Genomic DNA, 16,804 nt, shown 5'->3' with positions numbered 1-16,804 from the left:
TAATTTGTTAATACGGTTAACTAAATATATAAATCATAAAAAGCCATTCGTTAAAGAATGGTCACACTTTGGCGCCAAACCAAGACGATAGTTGCCATTCGATTATAGCAATAGAAGCTGGCAGCACTGCCAATAAGCAGCAGCGATACTGCTGTTATCGGTCAAATATAGAGTTGGAAACATATCGATTTTACAAGCGCCATAATCGATGATGGCATCGATGTTTCACCACCTCTAGTCGAAACACATGCGGTGCTGCGGAAAAGTGTGATTCTTAACTAGATTTCGACGTTTTGAAGGCAGCGGATTGCCAAATTTAGAGTAAACGTGAACCCACAGGAGTGGCGGTGAATGCCCATTAAGCAGCAGACCTGACCAGAGATGACGAGCGGTACGGTAGCGACGGCGGTGGAGGTGCAGCTGCCGCTCAAGGTCGTTCGCCGTAAAATCGAGCGCGTTGGCTTCGCTTACTTTGCGCAACGGCGCCAATTTCTAGCTCCCGGCGGCGTGGAGCGCAGCGAAAGCGATGAGAAGTTGGAGGGCGTCGGCGAGGAGGTGGACATCAGCTACCTGAAGTCGCTGGATCCCAAGGAGTGGAAGGACCAGGATCACTACGCCATTCTTGGCTTGGGCAAGCTCCGGTTAGTGCGGCGGCAGCACGTGGTGGTCATTCCCATGTGTTCGTTTCTATCAACAATCGATGGGACTTCCCCAACTAATTCTGTATTGTCTGACCAAATTACCCTTTAGATACGAGGCCAGCGAGGATGATATTCGACGGGCTTACAGGCGCATGGTCCTGCTGCATCATCCCGATAAGCGGAAAGCCAAGGGCGAGGAAGTCATTCAGGACGACGACTACTTCACATGCATAACCAAAGCTTACGAGATACTGGGTGGGTGTCAAGAAAATGTCCTTGCTGATCCTTGTCGGGTGTCCTTCGGACTTTGCATTGCTCATGCAAATCGACAGCTAAGCATACTTTGATATACGTTTTTAGAGCAGTTGCTTAAGCTATATCAAATTTGATTCCATACAATCCTGTTGATATTAATATTCAAATTAGATATCAATTAAGTTTTTAAAATATCTGCAACTAATTTATACTCCATCTAATTAATTGTGTACTGTGTACTGTTGCCTTCGTCTAAGGGCGCAGAACTTAGAAGCTTTATTTTTGCATATCTAAAAATAGGACTAGTTGTTTGCTCTCACATTCTTTTAAACAAAATGCCAAATTGTAACTTACTATTATACAACCGAATTTGTATTGTCATAAACACTTTGGCTAATTGTAAACAATTGTACAAAATAGATATGTCGATTTTAAACTATTTCCTGTTAAACCATCTAATACTCCATCTTGTATTCCAGGAACATCCAAGCCGCGCCGCAGCTTTGACTCAGTGGATCCCGAGTTTGACGACTCGCTGCCCTCACAGAACGACATAGATAACGACTTCTTTGGCGTATTCAACAAATCCTTCACACTTAACGGGCGCTGGAGCGAAAAGCCGCATGTTCCCGCCTTCGGACAGGTGGACGCCAAACGCGAGGAAGTGGAGCGCTTCTACAACTTCTGGTACGATTTTAAATCATGGCGGGAATTCAGCTACTTGGACGAAGAGGACAAGGAGAAGGGCCAGGACCGCGACGAACGTCGCTGGATCGAAAAGGAGAACAGGGCGGCTCGAATCAAGCGCAAGAAGGAGGAAATGTCTCGCATCAGGTCGCTCGTCGATTTGGCCTACAACAATGATAAGCGCATTCAGCGCTTCAAGCAGGAGGAAAAGGATCGCAAGGCTGCTGCCAAGCGAGCCAAGATGGACGCCGCCCAGGCCCAGAAGGCAGAAGCTGATCGAGCCATCCGTGAAGCGGCTTTGGCCAAGGAGAAGGCTGAAAAGGCCGAGCAGAAACGCATCGAGCAGATCCGCATCGAACGCGAGCAGCAGAAAAAGCTGCTTAAGAAGGAGCGCAAAACGCTGCGCGACAAGGTCAAGGACTGCAAGTATTATGCCAAGAACGACAAGGATCAGCTGAAGCACATGGAGGGCACCGAGAAGATTTGCGAGACCTTCAATCTTGCAGAGCTGCAAGCTCTAAATAAGGCAATGGAAAGCAAGGGCCGTGAGTCGTTTTTTGCTGCCCTGCAAACGGCCGAGCAGAAGATAGCTGCCGAGTTGGAGGAGATTAACCAGACACAGGCCAAGAAGCTCGCCTCCTCAGCGGTCACGCCAAAAGGCGTTAAGGAGGTCAAGAAGAATGAGCTCTGGAGTAATGAGAACGTGCAGTTGCTTATCAAGGCGGTTAATCTGTTTCCCGCAGGCACTGCGCAGCGTTGGGATGTCATAGCCACGTTCATCAACCAGCATAGCCAAGATAACACTGTTCTGGTCACTGCAAAGGATGTGCTCAACAAAGCGAAGGCGCTCCAGAACACAGATCACTCGAAGAGCTCCCTGAAGACCCAAGCCAACGATGCGGCATTTGCCAGTTTCGAGAAGTCCAAGAAAGATGTTCAGACGTGTAAGGATATAACCCTGGGCGAGGAGACGACGGCCCAGGCGAGCAAGGAGAACTTGAAACAGAACGGAGTAGATCACAAGGCGAACAATCAGTCAACCAAGCAGAATGGCACGTCTCCAGCTACAGCAACCCCCGCAGCTGCTGCACCAGCCCCAGTTCCAGCCACAAATGGGTCATCGGGTGGCGGTGCTGCATCCAAAACCTGGACCAAGGAGGAGCAAGCCCTGCTCGAACAGGCCATTAAAACCTATCCAACGACGACACCCGATCGCTGGGATTGCATCGCCGCCTGCATACCGAATCGCAGTAAAAAGGACTGCTTGCGTCGCGTTAAGGAGCTGGTCGAGCTGGTTAACTCCAAGAAAGAGGCACAGGCGGCGGTCAAATGAGTGCGGCTCCTGCCCCACTTTCCCTGCCACTCGTCCGCCTCATCCACTTCTAGCTGCTGTGTCCCATATAAATTTTATTTAAATAAAACATAAAAAGTTTTTGAACGTTTAGCGAAAAGTTACATCCAAAGTTTCTCCATTTTGACTATCTAGTTTCCACAGGTATACACAGATCAATAAATATAATCTGTACGGGAGGGTAATCTGCTCAGGTCTGCTCGGCCACACTGCGTCCGCCGCTCAGTTTCAAATCGAAGGCTTGCGGATTGGCTAAGGGATCCAAGTCGGCGAAGAGATCCAGCCAGGGATTGTTGGTGGACTGCGATTTGCTGGGAACCGGGGTGGCGCCACCTCCACTTGCCTTGGAGTCCTTGGCTACTTGGCTCGGTATGGGTTGCTGATTCTGCTGGCTAAACAAGCGGGACCATAGCTTGTTACTGCTATTTTGGGCAGGTATATCTTCATCCAGCGGCGCATCTATAAGCGGACTGTCCTCCAGCTGCTTAGAAAGCTCAATAAGCAAGGATTCATTGTCGCCGCAGGCAGTGGGAGGTGCACTTGTTTTGTCCTCATTGGACTCCTTGGTTTCCGGCTGGGTTTCCAGCTTGTCCTGGTACTCGTTCTGTAAGGAAACGAATTTTTAGAAAAAGTTCTTGAATTAGAGCTCTGGGATATGAAGTTACAGCAAAGAATAACGACTGGTCCTTATCCACGGCTTCGATTGGCGGCACTTCCTCTGTGGGTCCTTCATTTTGAGACAGTTCCTTTAGCACACAGAAGTCGTACTTGGGCTTTATAATCAAGGCCTTGGATATGGTCTGGAATGTGGAGGCGGCCTTCTGGGCAAAGTTCTTCAACTCGGTTACGTAGGCCACCAGAGCATGGGAATACATGTTGCAGCGGGCAGCTGCTAGTAAATCAATCTGGAAAGGATTAATGGTAGTTACATTGTATAATTTTGGATATAATATATAAGTCCTTGAGAGCCACGCTCACCTTCTGAATGGAATCCATTGAGTAACCATCGAAATTATGCTTGGCCACCCGCACGTGGGCCTGTGCCGTGCGAAACTTGTCCAGACCCTTGCCCGTATCGGGATCCAGCTCCTGGCTGGCTGACTTCATCCAGGAGAGAGCGGCGCGGTATTCCGTGCGCTCCTTCTCCATCGTCTGGAGGGTCTGCTCCGTGTCCTTGACCGCCCGGCAGCGGAACACATCGACTTCGTGCTGGAGCCGCAGGAGCGGCACCCGCACGCACATTCTCTGCTGTCCAGCGAAGGATACGGCCTTGGCCGTGTGGGCTATACTACCCCCCGTGGTTCTGCTCCGCTTTCCCGCCTCCTTGAGGAACCTGCCGAACACGCACTCCTCCTGCGAAAGGATGCATAGGCGCTCCTGGTATTGGTCAATGATTTTGCACAGGTTCAAGCTGGTGTCCGATATCGATTTGAACACCTCGATCTTGGAATCCAGTTCCGCGTCCGAGGATATTATGTGCTTGTCCTCCTTCGTTCCGAGCTTGCGCTGCACCACCTTCTTTGTAATCCAGAACTGGTGCTGAACCTCCGACTTGAGCATATTTTCGCCGTTTTCCGTTCCAGTTTTCAACTACGGGTGATTTTTCGCCACTGAGTGGTTGTTTAGGGGGGCGGTTGGGTGGTGGGGTGGCGCTGTATCGTTATTTTCCACTGTCTGTCGCCTTTCGATTCCAATCGGCGCTTTGCAGCACTGTCAAGGGCGCCGTGTTTTTCTTAGGGTCACACTAAAGTCCTTTATTCGGGTGGTATTTAAGGGATCTAAGTTAAATTATGATATTTAGTAGTTATACTTGAAAGAAATTGGCAAATAACATTTAATAAAAATATTTTCCACAATTTATAAAATCCCTTAAGCGTGTGCCAATATGATAAAATACAATTGTCCTGAACTACAAGAACTTTAAAAAAAAATTAAAGAACTTAGATTACATTACCATGAAACTTAAATATTCTTTTTTATCTTGAATTCAGTTCCGTTGAATAACAAGGGTTTTAGTTTATTTGGGTGGGTATTTTAAGGATTTAAGTTAAATACCGATATTTTGTAGTTATATTTTAAAAAAAGTGCAAATAACATTTGACAAAATACTTTCCATAATTTATGAAATCCCTTAAGTGCGTGCTCATATGATAAGTACTTAAACATTTGTAAAAATTAAAGAACTAAAATTACATTAGACCGAAATGTACATATGTATGTTGTTTTCTTTTCGAATTCAGTTTCGTTGAATTATAACGGTACACATGTAGCTTGGCGCTGAGCCATTAAAGTTCAGTATATTTTTGGTATGCACGCAACACAGTACAGTCACACTCTGTTAACGAACATAACATAGTTCTGGTGCAACGCTGCAACTTAAAATAATGCGGGCACAACAAGTTCGAAGCGAACTGTCGGCGTCAAACGAAGCTGACAGAGGAAATGCTGTGTGGGAAAAGTGAAGTTCAGATATAGTATCTCGTTCGCGATTCAGATCGTCTTTGGACTTCGCAGCGGACGAGACGAGGCTCTAATAGTTTCTCATTCCGTGCCAGAACACGAGTCGCGTATTTGGTTGTTGCCCCTCGCTTTTCCCCAATCGAACCATCCAATATTTATATTTACGCAAGTGCTTTTCGTTCGCGTCGCGAGTTTTCATCGTTTGTTTACCTCTGATTATCGCTGTGTGTGTTTGTTTGGATCCTAAGTAAATGCACATGTGTGTGTTAGCCGGTGGCTTAAGCTCGAGTTTTTTGTTTTCCATTTTAGAGACTGCAATATTGCAATTGCAAAATTGAAAGCGACACATATGTATTCTTTTGTATGCGGCATTGCTAATTCGCTGGACAGGTATGTATGAAAAGAGTTGTAAATGTGAATTTATGAGATACAGTTACTTTCTGAGGCTGCACACACACACTTGCACGCACAAGAAGAAAGTGAAGAAGTGTGTGCAAAGCTCAGTAGTTTTCTTGGCAATGAGAAAAAACGGGTTGTGAGGTGGAGTTTTCGCCACCTGCATGTGGGTGTGTGCATGTTTTGAACCTAAATGTGTACCTGTGTGTGTGATCTGTCTAAACTGATTAAGCCAAAAAGAAAGATAATGCACTTTAAGACACACTGAAACAACAACACCAACGGCCCGAGACATGGCGGCTTCTATTATTTGGGATCCCAAAAAATACACTCGAAAAAGTTGTGGGACATGCTTGCGATACTCTTGCAACATTTAATTCCAAAAATAAGATATTTCTCAGTTCGATATTCTCTGATAATTTGTTTTCGTGTTCTCTTTCAATAAATATGATAAATGTATAAATAATATAGAACATATTTTCATTATTAGTCGTTTATATATACATAAATAAACTATTATTCTTCTTTAAACGGAAATGTTTTTCACATATTCCATACACAATGTGTGTAAGAACGCTTTAGAAACAAAATGTTAAGTAAATGTTCTGCATTAATCTACATGTTCTTAACTTAAGTTGAGAAATTGCACCCATACTTTGACTTGCTTAAAAACAGCATTACCTAATTATTTAGTTAATTTAAAACCAGTTTGGCAAATATCAACTTTAGGTGATCCCTATTTTATTTTTTGTGTACTGAAGATCTTAGGCCGATGGTGCAATTAGGTTCGGATGCGGCCACTGAGCACAACAAAAAAGGCAAACAAAAAAGCCAGCAGCTACAATGAAATCATCGAAATAAAAAAAAAACAAAAGGCAGCCAAAAGAACTGGAAGTTGAGGGAAAAAGGTCACGGCACTTGCTGCTTGCTAAGCTTTTTAATGGGCCGCCTTGGGCTGAGCTGAGCAAACAGCAACAACAAGCCAACAATTGTTTAATGCAAGCGAGCACCTTGTTAGCCCCTATGCCCCTCTCGCTCTCGCATCTTCTATCTCGCTTCCTCTTGTCGGCTGTTAAAAGATTTCACTGCATCTGCAACCTGACACAGATGGTGTTGCTGTAGTGGATACTGTCATCAGGCGGCATTAATCAATAATATTCGAAATCAGAACAGCTCCACGTTGTCTGTCTCATTCTTCAAGCATCGCCTGCTCCCACACTAATATACCCCTTCTTGTCACTCATTGCAGACAGCCTGTCACAAGAATATGAAACTACGGGTTGACTTCTTTAAGTAGAACTTGGCTCAGATATACTAATCATTTTCAGGGAAATACATACATATATACGGCAACATAGCAAATATCATGATGTAACTAAAAGACGCAAGGCATTATTAAAATATAAGATGTTCAATTGTTCAATTCAAATGTTAACAAATGAAAATGTTAAGTACGGAAATTAGCATATTTCTGATATTTTCTGATTTTCCCTTATAATATATTTTTAAAAATTGTCAAATGTTGTTGAACTTGCGTTTAAAGGAGTACGTGCTTAGCATTTCTTCACTAAACGAAACTCAAACAATATATTTACGAACTTTAATTAATTTTGTTATTTCAAAAACAAGCTACAAACATGAGTGGTCGTTGGTACAAATAAGTCAAACTGAACTTGATTCGCTTTTTACGACACATTTTAAACTAGTTTGAAATACAGCAGACATTCCATAACTGATCATTAAAACAGAAATATTTTTGAGATGCTGATAAGCTTTATATATTTTCCATTAAAATCCATAAATATATTGTAATACAATTTTAAACTAGTTGCATATTACCTACTTGTTTGGGTACTTGTATAATACAGTGACTAAAAATATATGTATATTAATTTGTACAATCTTAAACTGCACTTCCAATATAGTTCGTCGTCCTATGTTCTTTTTAGGAATGTTTCACTGTCTCAAAGTTTTCCGTTTCAGTTGCCTTTGCATATTTTCTCACAGTTCCCGCGGTGCAGAAAAAAAATGTGAAAATGTTTTTTACCCGTTGCTGTTGCTGTTGCCTTTTTGCAAAATTTGTATCGAGTTACTTTGGTCGCTGCTCTCATTTGCATGCTGCGATATTGTTGTTGCTGCTCTGGTTGCTGTTTTCTCACTGATTATTTCTTGTGTCGCTGCCGCTTGGCGTTGCTGCAACTAAATTGGCCTTAATTGGTTGCCTTTTTGTTGCCAATTTTGTTGTTAGCCAGCTTCAGTTGGGTTGCAGTTGCTGTGACCATATTTCTGTTGTCTTGTTGGCCCGTTGCACAGTTGTTGCTCTCTTATCGGTCGTTGCCGGCCGGCTGGCTGGAAGCACTTTTGGCCACTTGTGGCATGCAGCCGAGCTTAATTTTTTATTTGCCGCTGCCGCCGTCTTGTTGCGCTGCCCTTTTTGGACGGGTCTAATTGCTGAGGCATTGGCTTCGTTGGAGGAAAGAGGAAACCTCTGGAAAATCCCATAGCAATGTCAGGAGTTGATGGGAAAATGTATCTTAAAGATTTCATTAAATTGGTATTGCATAGGTTATAAATTAATAAAAGAACACCTAAATAAATAAAAAGTAACATAACTCATTAGACACAATTCTAGATTAAAGGAAGATTAGGATGAATCTAGTAGGCAATATCTATATTTTCACACATTTTTGCAACCCCTTATAATAAATATTATTATTATTATTATTATTATTTTTCTGAACTTTAATCGGAGCTAATGTTTTTATTTATTTTTTAATTAGATTTCGAAATGGCTTAAAGCTTCCAGTGGCGAGAGCATTAACCGTTCGACGTGTTATATGGCCAATGTGTTATTTCCCAATTTTATTTGTTTTGCCTGTCTGCTCGCGTTTTTTGTAGTTTTTTAGCTGCTTGCATTTTTAATGCGCTGGCATGGCTTATTTGATTTAATTAGCCAGGTAGTCGGGCAGCAGCCGGTGAGCTGGGTTTTCATTATTGTTTGCAAATTGTGGGAAAAAATGAACGGATTCCCCGCCACTTCCACTCCAGCCCCATGGAGTTTTATATAGTTTTATAGTCGCAAAGTTTTTTGGCGGCGATTATGCAATCGCAGGTCTGGAACTAGCCAATAAATCAAAATGCCATTCTCAAGACTCTGGTGGCTGCTGCAAGTGCCACATGCGGCATTAAAAACAGCAACAACAACAATGAGCTGCAGCCCAGTATTCAGAGCATGTCAATGTGGGCCTCCGGTAATGTTAGCCCAACTCCCCTGTTTCCGCCACGGCTGCCCTCTTAAAAAACCTACACATTTTTTAAAAGCACTTAGAGAAATAAAATATACGTTTTTGGGAATAGCAGTTCAAACGTTAGCACTGATTGGATCTAAGATTTCTTATTTAGTTTTAGCTCAAAAAAGGCTAAGAACATATACATAATCAAATCTAGCAGCCACAATCATAATAAATATTTAATTAATACAAATTTATATAAAAGTTGAATCATAAACCAAAACGCTAATAATTATGCTACAGTTATGAGACTGTATTAAAAACACATATCTTTATAATTAAGGAATTATAGAAATGTTTATTTATATATTGCTTTCCTTTAATTATTTTCTTTTTGTACATTTGAATCTCTGATATTGACACTTTTGTTTTAAAATATGGATAAAATAAAATAGATATTTTATATATTTATTTCTGTGTACGACATTTACCGTTTCGGCAAGGTCTGCCGGCCAGCTGCCAGTTGGTCTCGATCTCCCAGATTCTTGCCACTTGCTACTTGCCACGACGAATCCGAACCGGAGTGGGGGTATGGGGTGAAGTGGGGGGTATCGGTATGTGCCACATGTGCCACCCATTGCACAATCGCAGAATGTGCGGCTGTCCTGCCGTCCCGCTGTCAATAAGCCAACAAAAGCTAGTTTATTGAGTCGTCCGAGTTGTCGCCGGTTCTCGGCTCTGCACTCAGTTAACCCAACCTGTCATGCCCACGCGTCGAGGCCAAGTGGCCCGGGCCCAAAATGCATCCGAGTGGCCACTCGGTTTGTCATACTATACCCATGCCTATTTAATGTGGAAGTGGTGCATGTGGGCACTCGAAGGGAAAGTGTTCGCCAAGGTGTAAGATACATACGAAAAAGGTATCAGTTAACCACTTTGAGTCACGCCAATTGTTCTAAAAGTTCTGCAAGTCCTTCAAATTCACTAAAGTTAAGCTAATCATTTCGTTGACTTAATAAAGACTAATGTTCATTTAAGTCAAAGTTGGCATTCTTTTTTGCGGATTACTTTTGGCCTTATTGGCTCTGCTCAAATCGTGAGCTAAAATCTTAGTTTAAAACATGATTAGTATAAAATTGGTATGATAAATTACCATAAAAAATATATTTAGACAATAATTTATTTTAAGAATAGAAAAATATATTATTCAAGCCCATCTATATGTTTGTCTTTGGTAAACAAAAACTGCTTTAAAGAAATAAATTGAACAGCCCGAATTATAATACAAATGGTTAAAAAAGTAAGCGGTTAACTTGTTCATTCATTTTCGATGCACCATGATATCTATTTGTTTTAAAAAGTTGATTATATTGTTAAGCACTTTTTCTGACATTTTGAATCTCTCCTGCTACTTTTCATGGGTAATTCCATAGTCGAGCCAAGATTTCCCATAATTTGCGCCGATGTTTTGCCAGCGATTTGTTGATTAAGTGTAGATTTGAATTCGAGTTCTGGGCGGAAAGTGTGGGGGGTCGGAGCAGATGGGGGGCAACAACCCATGGGCTGATGACCCAGTTGGTCAGTACACCAATACCACTTAAAAGTACCAGCCTCAAATTCAGATGCGCTTTTAGAAGCCTCCTACGTGGAAGTTTCCAACTCGAGTTGCGCCTGATCGACTGACCCACAAAAAGCCTTTGGGCGGTGCAAGGGAAGGGGGAAATGGACTTAAATATAGCTATCAGGCTTAAGTGGCAGCCACTGCCGCCTGAGCAAATTTATTGATTCTCATTGAGCAGCTTTCTATACTTTCCCGCTCGCACTGGCAGGGGAAAATCGCCAGCGATTTGTTTATTGCGGAAGAAGTGAAAAGAGCGCGGTCTTGAAGCTCGTGCAAATTAATTTGTCTTAGACATTTCAAAGGCATCTCGCGGATGCGTATCTTGCGGTTTTTGTGGTCACTGGGATATTTACATTTCGTACGAGTACGAATACCATATCGATTGGTCTGGCTAGATATCCGATGATGAGTGGTCTCAAAGAGCGCTCTTTTTCTCTCCTTTTGGCCACAAAGTGCGTTTTAATTAACCCACGAGGCGACCTGGCCAATTACTTTCTGCCTGCTTCTGCTTTTTTCTGTTTGCTTCGAGGATTCGCAATGACTTTCACTTTCTCGCCCGGCGTGGTGCGGCATCGTTGGGGTTAGGGGAATCGGAGGGTTAATGAGGATGCCACATTGCTGCACATTTCGTGCCGCTTCATTGTGATTATCTTGTTGAAGCGATTCAAACTGTGGCAGCCGCTTTCATGTAATTTATTTGTTTATTGTTTTGGCCAGGGCCAGGCCAGAAACACACACATTGCCGCACTGTGTGTGCCACACATTGCACATCGGTCGAATCATCCGACAATACATTATCTACTATACACCATACACCCACTCCAGGAGGCAACCAACATAAACCATCAACTTTGAATGGCCGGCTGCGTGATTCGTGAGGAATAGATCCTAACCAGTTTATTAAATAGACTGGTTTTAAATGTCTGTTAAATTAGGCCTGATATCCGATATAAACCAACTTCTAGGATTATTTGCTTTTAGAAAGAGTTCATATCATGATACTAAATTCCTATTAATAAATAATACATACAATTGTACTGTGTTTAAAAGTCGTATTTCCCAGTTCTTTAATTCCCTTCCATTTGTTTTTAATATCATTTCGATGTCAAATTCGATCCCTCAATACCGTTTGGCTTGCTACATTCAGATCTGGCTGAGATCTCGTGATCACGAGGCCATCTTCAGGAAAGTACAAATGTCCGTTGCTGTTACACTTGCACTTGCCATTTGCTACTTGTGCCGCTGCTCTTGTTGTTGCTGCCTGGTTGTTTACCCATCGTCTTGTTTTGTGGGGAATCGCTCACAGTTGTCCGTCCGTCCAATGCGGCGTCCGTCCGCCAGTCGTCCGTCCGTCCTCCAGTTCGCTTGGTCCGCTGCTTGTCCGCTTGTCGCTCCGTTAGCTCGTTAGAGCCAAAGATGAACAAGTTTTTCCCCAACTGGCACTCTAGACTTATTTCTTCATGAAGCCAGGAAGCCAGCGATTTCTCATCTTTGTTGCTCTTGTTGCTAATGTTGCTGTTGATGTTGATGTTGCAGTTAGTGCTTTCCCTTGATGCAGAGCCACCCGCAACCTCTGGCCCCGTGGAAAACCACACAGCACTCATGCGAGGCGGCTTAATTAGCTCCATGGGCTTTTCTGGCCTCCCTGGCATCTGTGCCTTGGCATCTTCGCTCGGATCGGAATTGTTTCGCTTTCGTTCTCACATCCCGCCTCGCAAATGCTGTTTTCCGAGTGAGTGAGCTTTTCCAACTGGCGTTTTTCGCACACCAATTTCTCACTTGATCAAAAGAAAGTTCCTAGCGATTGGGTCCTCAAATTTTCACTCAGCACGAGAGGTAACGAAAAAGACACAAACGAGACGGAGTGAAAGAGCTAAGTGCATTTCCTGGAAATAACGTTTCCTCTGCCGCAGCCAGCAGAAAAGCCAGTTCAGTTTTCTACACTTTTCCGCACTTTGGCGGCTCTCAACTTGTTTTGGGACTCGGCGACTCTGGTTTGGGATAGAAGCTCAATGATTCTTTGTTTTCGGTCGGTGGAACCTTTGAGGATTTGATGGTTAGCCGCGGCATGGCGAGTTCGTGCCTTTCAATTACATATAGTATATATTAAACATTTTTTCTTTGTTTACAATTTTTATAAAAACTGGCTTAGACATTTTGGAGTGGCTGTTGTTAGTACTTCGAATTTGGTTAATCTAACTGATATCTACTCAAAAGAATGACAGTAAATGAAAATGAAACTGTTGTAGTGCCTTGCAGTCCGAACATATTGGAAAAATTTAAAGGAAAAAATTCAACAAATGAAAGTTACATTTATTGCGATCGTAAAATTAGTTTTTTTTTTAACATTTTATGGCTGACTATGTGGGTTTATTTCGTCATTAAGCTCTTCAACCTATAAAAAATAAATTTCCATTTACTAAACGTCTTAACTTCTCTACAAGTAACTGGAACGATGTTTGCTGTATTATGTGAGCTTAAAATGGATCAAATTTCCTTAACTGAATAAAAAGCATCCGATTCCCATACATATTAGATTAATATTATATATTAAATAAGAAAAATCTCTGGCCTGTAAATCGAATTCCCCGTGAAGACGTCTTCTGTTTGAATGCGTTTCCTCTCCACTTGGCTGCATCTTTCAGTTTCCAACCATCTCCAGTTGAGTCATGCGATCCGCCAGAGAAACACAAGAACGGCCCGGTGAACCCGATCCGCAGAAATGGAGTTGGGTTTTAGATTTGGCCGAGAGAGTCAAGTTGAGTTACGCGGCCACTAACACTAAGTGGAGCCAAACTCGATTTCAGTTGGATTTTTACTCTAACCCCCTTCCTTACTCCTCTGCGATTTTCTTCGTTTTCGTTTGTTTTCGGTGCCACATTCCCTGCTCGTTGGCCTGGTCGCTTCTCACATGATTAAGCCAGATTGCTTTCAGCTGGCAGCCGGATCGGAGTCTTCTCTTAAAATCTACAAATCTGCAAAGACTCGGCCAGTTTCTGCAGTCTGCAGTTGTTTGCCTATTTATAGTCAGGCGCTGTGGACTTTGAACAGATCTTCGATCCGATGACGCAGCGTCTTTGGTCTTACAGGGTGAAAAAATATCACAAGAATATGTTTAATATTAATAGTAAAAACAATAAATATATTTTACATATTTTTATATTAGTAAAATACAAAAGATATAAAGAAATCTTTCCTGGCAACTCTATATAATATAATTATGTTAAAACTAGTACTCAACGGTTTTGAAAGTACAAAATATATTTAAATTTCACCATTGTCCATATTCAGAGAGCTAGAATAATTATTAATTGTTTTTCTATAAACATATTAAATCGAAATTCTAGGGTATGCTGACACGCAATATGAAGAGATGTATTACGTTTATTTAAGTGCTGCGACTTGTGATCCGATTTACATCGGATTTACATTTACATTTATAGCCATCCAGCGGGGAATATGCTCACATATGTGGTTTCCTCGTGTGGAGTTCAAGTCCCGAGAGGTCGTAGAAATCGCAGAGTCCATTGCGAAATCTTTAGCACACTCGAGATTTGCATTCTTATGGGGAGTAGAGGCATCCGCAGACTTCTTCTGCTGCCCCGAAGACCGTTGCGAAATGCAAATATCAACAAATGAGCAAATCGTTTCGTTATTTGTTTGACAGCAACACAAACGTTGCATCAAAGTGGGTAAACAAAGGCCAGATATGCCGATGGAGATGATGAGATGGAGGTTGGCTGGAGGCTGGAAAGGGAAATGGAAAATGTAGGAGACGATGTTACCTTGGATGCCCCGCCGTTTGCTTGATGAGCGGTTGACCCAGTCGAGTGTTTTGGGCCAGCAAACGCATTCAATCTCAGACTTGGACTCGGACTTGGTTTCAATTGATGCTAATTGCTAATTGCATAATAGCTCATTCTGCTTTGGGCTTCCGCATTGTGCCATCTGCTGGGCGAAATGCAAATCCCTCGCAGATCTTTAATTAAACTCATCACAAACACTTTTACGAGTGCCAAAGGAGGCGTTTGTATTATGAGCGCCGTGGATTACTCATACGCCCCATCGTCCACACCAGACACGCCCCTCGGCGCGAATCAATGGCAACGCCCCCCGACTTTCGTGGGGCTTTTCCCTGCGTCATGGCTCACATGAGTCGGAAAAACCAGCAAGGAGGCCAACTCAAGTGCAGAGATATTTATGGCCCAGCATTGATTTCAGCCATTCGATTCTGTTGTTAACTGTGTTCTGTGCGAAGTTGAGCTTGATTTAAGATTCGATTGGGCGGGGAAAATGTAATTTAAGGCCACGAAGTTTCCGATTAATCGGAAAATCAGATTAGTACTTTATTACCATTACAAGTAACTATCTTGCATTGTAATATTTATTATTTATCTCTAAAGCTTAATGAAATAAAATTTCTTTTTTAATATGTTATTTAGATTAGTATTATTCTAATTAAAAAAAACTTCACAAAAATGTATAAATTTGTATGTTACTATTTTCTATACTTATATTGATTACGTCTGATGGGTTGGTGGTTTATAAAAATCCAAGGAAGATGAAAATTCAATATTGAAATGTAATTTCGAAAAGTGCACGATGAGTGTACTTCTGTCTAGCGTTCCCTTTCCATGGCTTGTTAATTTTCACTTTAAATGAGTGGCAAAAGTCCCTGGCCAAGAGAATCGGAAAACCTTTTCAAGTTCATGGCTAGAAGCGTCGAATAACGAAACACAAACGACGCCCAAAGGCAGCAATTTTCGTGTTAGCCAAATTACTATTATTTGCCGCAACACAAACAAACACACACACATAGATACAAAAGCAGAGGCACACATGCAAAAAACAAACGCATATAGATTTACATAGATACAGCCTTGTCTGTCTGGCTTTTCGCCTTGGCTCTAAATTTTTTGGCCCTGCAAACGTGGCTGAATAACTTAATGTCCTTTTTGGCAGCCACACCCCAAAAATCTCACCCCGCAAACCGAGTGCAGTTGTTGTCTAGACTGCGGCAAACGAACTTTATTCGCTTTTCCACCATTTTCGTCCATTCTCATTACTATATTTCTCATTTATTTCACTATTTTTCGGCGAAAAGTGAGTTTTAGCAGGTGGTTTTGCTTTGGTTTAGACCAGAAGCTTAAGGACCTTCCCCCAATTCAATTTATAATGCCGCGACATTTTGCACTCTATGGCTTCACGTTTGCGTGACTCTACGTCTTTGCAACAGGAAAATATAAAAAAAAAAGCAAAAAATTAGCCGAATGATAACATTTTTCCTTCGCTTTTATTTCACTTTTAATTCAAAGCGGATTTTGGAATTACCTTGGCGGGTCTCTCTTGGTTTTGGCCAAGCTTATGGAAAATGGCAGTTGGAGGGGTTCAATGGAGTTCAGTTTTGATATTTGCGTGCCTGGCCACAAAAAGTTTTTAATGCTGCACACAACGATGCGCATTGGCGATAAGGCTGCTCTCCCTCTATTCAAAGTAAGCGAAATAAAAAGGGTTTCGCATTGCATAACACCATCAATCTTTTGACCAGGCCAAAAGCAAGGAGGATAGGCTATGCTCTGCCGCAGGCCATATATCATTCACAGTGTCTGCCTGGCTTAACAACATGCAACTCCAAACTGCAAACGGCAAACACAGCAATTAAAGCCAATGAATTGACAAGAAACTGCTGGCCTAGGCGAAAAATCTGCCAAACAATTGTTATCTGCCAGCGAACAGAGACAATTGCCACCTTTGTCTTTTGGACAAATTCAGGGTGAGGCCGCCAGCGAAATGTTGGCCAAAATTGTGGGGTACTTTTCTGCGATGATTCGCCAGTATTTTTAAATACTAAAAATATAATTTGCATACTCGTATTACCTTAGAAAGATGAATGTATGGAATAGTTACTCTTGACTAGTTGTACAAAACAATGAGCGATATTTCGCGCAAAGGTTGTCTCCCAAATCCAACTGTACCTATATATGAAATATATTGAAAGTGTAAATAAAACAAAATTCGTAAGCCGTATTCGTGCCTTTAGGCCTAAACTGATATTTTAAAATTACGCATAAAATCATATCCGGCTCTCGAAAGCCGTTTCTCCTCGAAAACTTTAATTCATTAACAAATTCAACAACAAAATATATGAATTATAAATTATGCA

The 16,804-nt window shown here is 42.1% G+C and overlaps 5 protein-coding genes across 5 annotated transcripts in view; 2 read left to right on the top strand and 3 right to left on the bottom strand.

Moving 5' to 3' along the window:
• Positions 1 to 207: 207 nt before the first annotated feature.
• On the top strand, positions 208 to 3,038 carry LOC6616398 (dnaJ homolog subfamily C member 2). The gene is made up of 3 exons (XM_032717924.1): positions 208 to 641; positions 751 to 896; positions 1,376 to 3,038. Exons 1-3 carry the CDS (start codon positions 382 to 384, stop codon positions 2,914 to 2,916), a joined length of 1,947 nt encoding a protein of 648 aa, XP_032573815.1. The 5' UTR covers positions 208 to 381; the 3' UTR covers positions 2,917 to 3,038.
• Positions 2,971 to 4,600, bottom strand: LOC6616397 (islet cell autoantigen 1). The gene is made up of 3 exons (XM_002040721.2): positions 3,913 to 4,600; positions 3,600 to 3,839; positions 2,971 to 3,538 (listed from the first exon to the last, which is right to left on the bottom strand). Exons 1-3 carry the CDS (start codon positions 4,492 to 4,494, stop codon positions 3,125 to 3,127), a joined length of 1,236 nt encoding a protein of 411 aa, XP_002040757.1. The 5' UTR covers positions 4,495 to 4,600; the 3' UTR covers positions 2,971 to 3,124.
• An 856-nt stretch (positions 4,601 to 5,456) lies between these two features.
• LOC6616395 overlaps positions 5,457 to 16,804 on the top strand; it is a 55,785-nt gene continuing 44,437 nt past the window's right edge. The window contains exon 1 of the mRNA XM_032719475.1: positions 5,457 to 5,784. The gene's annotated coding sequence lies outside the window, so the exon portion shown is untranslated. The remainder of the gene's footprint in view (positions 5,785 to 16,804) is intronic.
• LOC6616396 lies at positions 11,680 to 12,852 on the bottom strand. The gene is given in 2 exon segments (XM_002040720.2): positions 11,680 to 11,982; positions 11,985 to 12,852. Coding segments are annotated over 2 exon segments (381 nt in total). The 5' UTR covers positions 12,294 to 12,852; the 3' UTR covers positions 11,680 to 11,910.
• On the bottom strand, positions 14,056 to 14,325 carry LOC116800999. Its single transcript, XM_032718064.1, has one exon. The coding sequence runs from the start codon at positions 14,323 to 14,325 to the stop codon at positions 14,056 to 14,058; it is 270 nt and encodes an 89-aa protein (XP_032573955.1).

Source organism: Drosophila sechellia, chromosome 3L, assembly GCF_004382195.2.
Source record: "Drosophila sechellia strain sech25 chromosome 3L, ASM438219v1, whole genome shotgun sequence".
NCBI lineage: Eukaryota > Metazoa > Arthropoda > Insecta > Diptera > Drosophilidae > Drosophila > Drosophila sechellia.
The sequence above is the reverse complement of the archived record's forward strand: the minus strand, read 5'-3'. Positions and strand labels throughout refer to the sequence as shown.

What these genes read in the sequence shown, in the direction of transcription:
- LOC6616398 (XM_032717924.1), top strand. Translation starts at nt 382, where the DNA reads ATGACGAGCGGTACGGTAGCGACGGCGGTGGAGGTGCAGCTGCCGCTC. An exon ending in CTTGGCTTGGGCAAGCTCCG is followed by an intron (nt 642 to 750) that starts GTTAGTGCGGCG and finishes ATTACCCTTTAG; the next exon opens with ATACGAGGCCAGCGAGGATG. An exon ending in CAAAGCTTACGAGATACTGG is followed by an intron (nt 897 to 1,375) that starts GTGGGTGTCAAG and finishes CTTGTATTCCAG; the next exon opens with GAACATCCAAGCCGCGCCGC.
- LOC116800999 (XM_032718064.1), bottom strand. Translation starts at nt 14,325, where the DNA reads ATGCAACGTTTGTGTTGCTGTCAAACAAATAACGAAACGATTTGCTCA.
- LOC6616397 (XM_002040721.2), bottom strand. Translation starts at nt 4,494, where the DNA reads ATGCTCAAGTCGGAGGTTCAGCACCAGTTCTGGATTACAAAGAAGGTG. An exon ending in CAATGGATTCCATTCAGAAG is followed by an intron (nt 3,840 to 3,912) that starts GTGAGCGTGGCT and finishes AATCCTTTCCAG; the next exon opens with ATTGATTTACTAGCAGCTGC. An exon ending in ACCAGTCGTTATTCTTTGCT is followed by an intron (nt 3,539 to 3,599) that starts GTAACTTCATAT and finishes GTTTCCTTACAG; the next exon opens with AACGAGTACCAGGACAAGCT.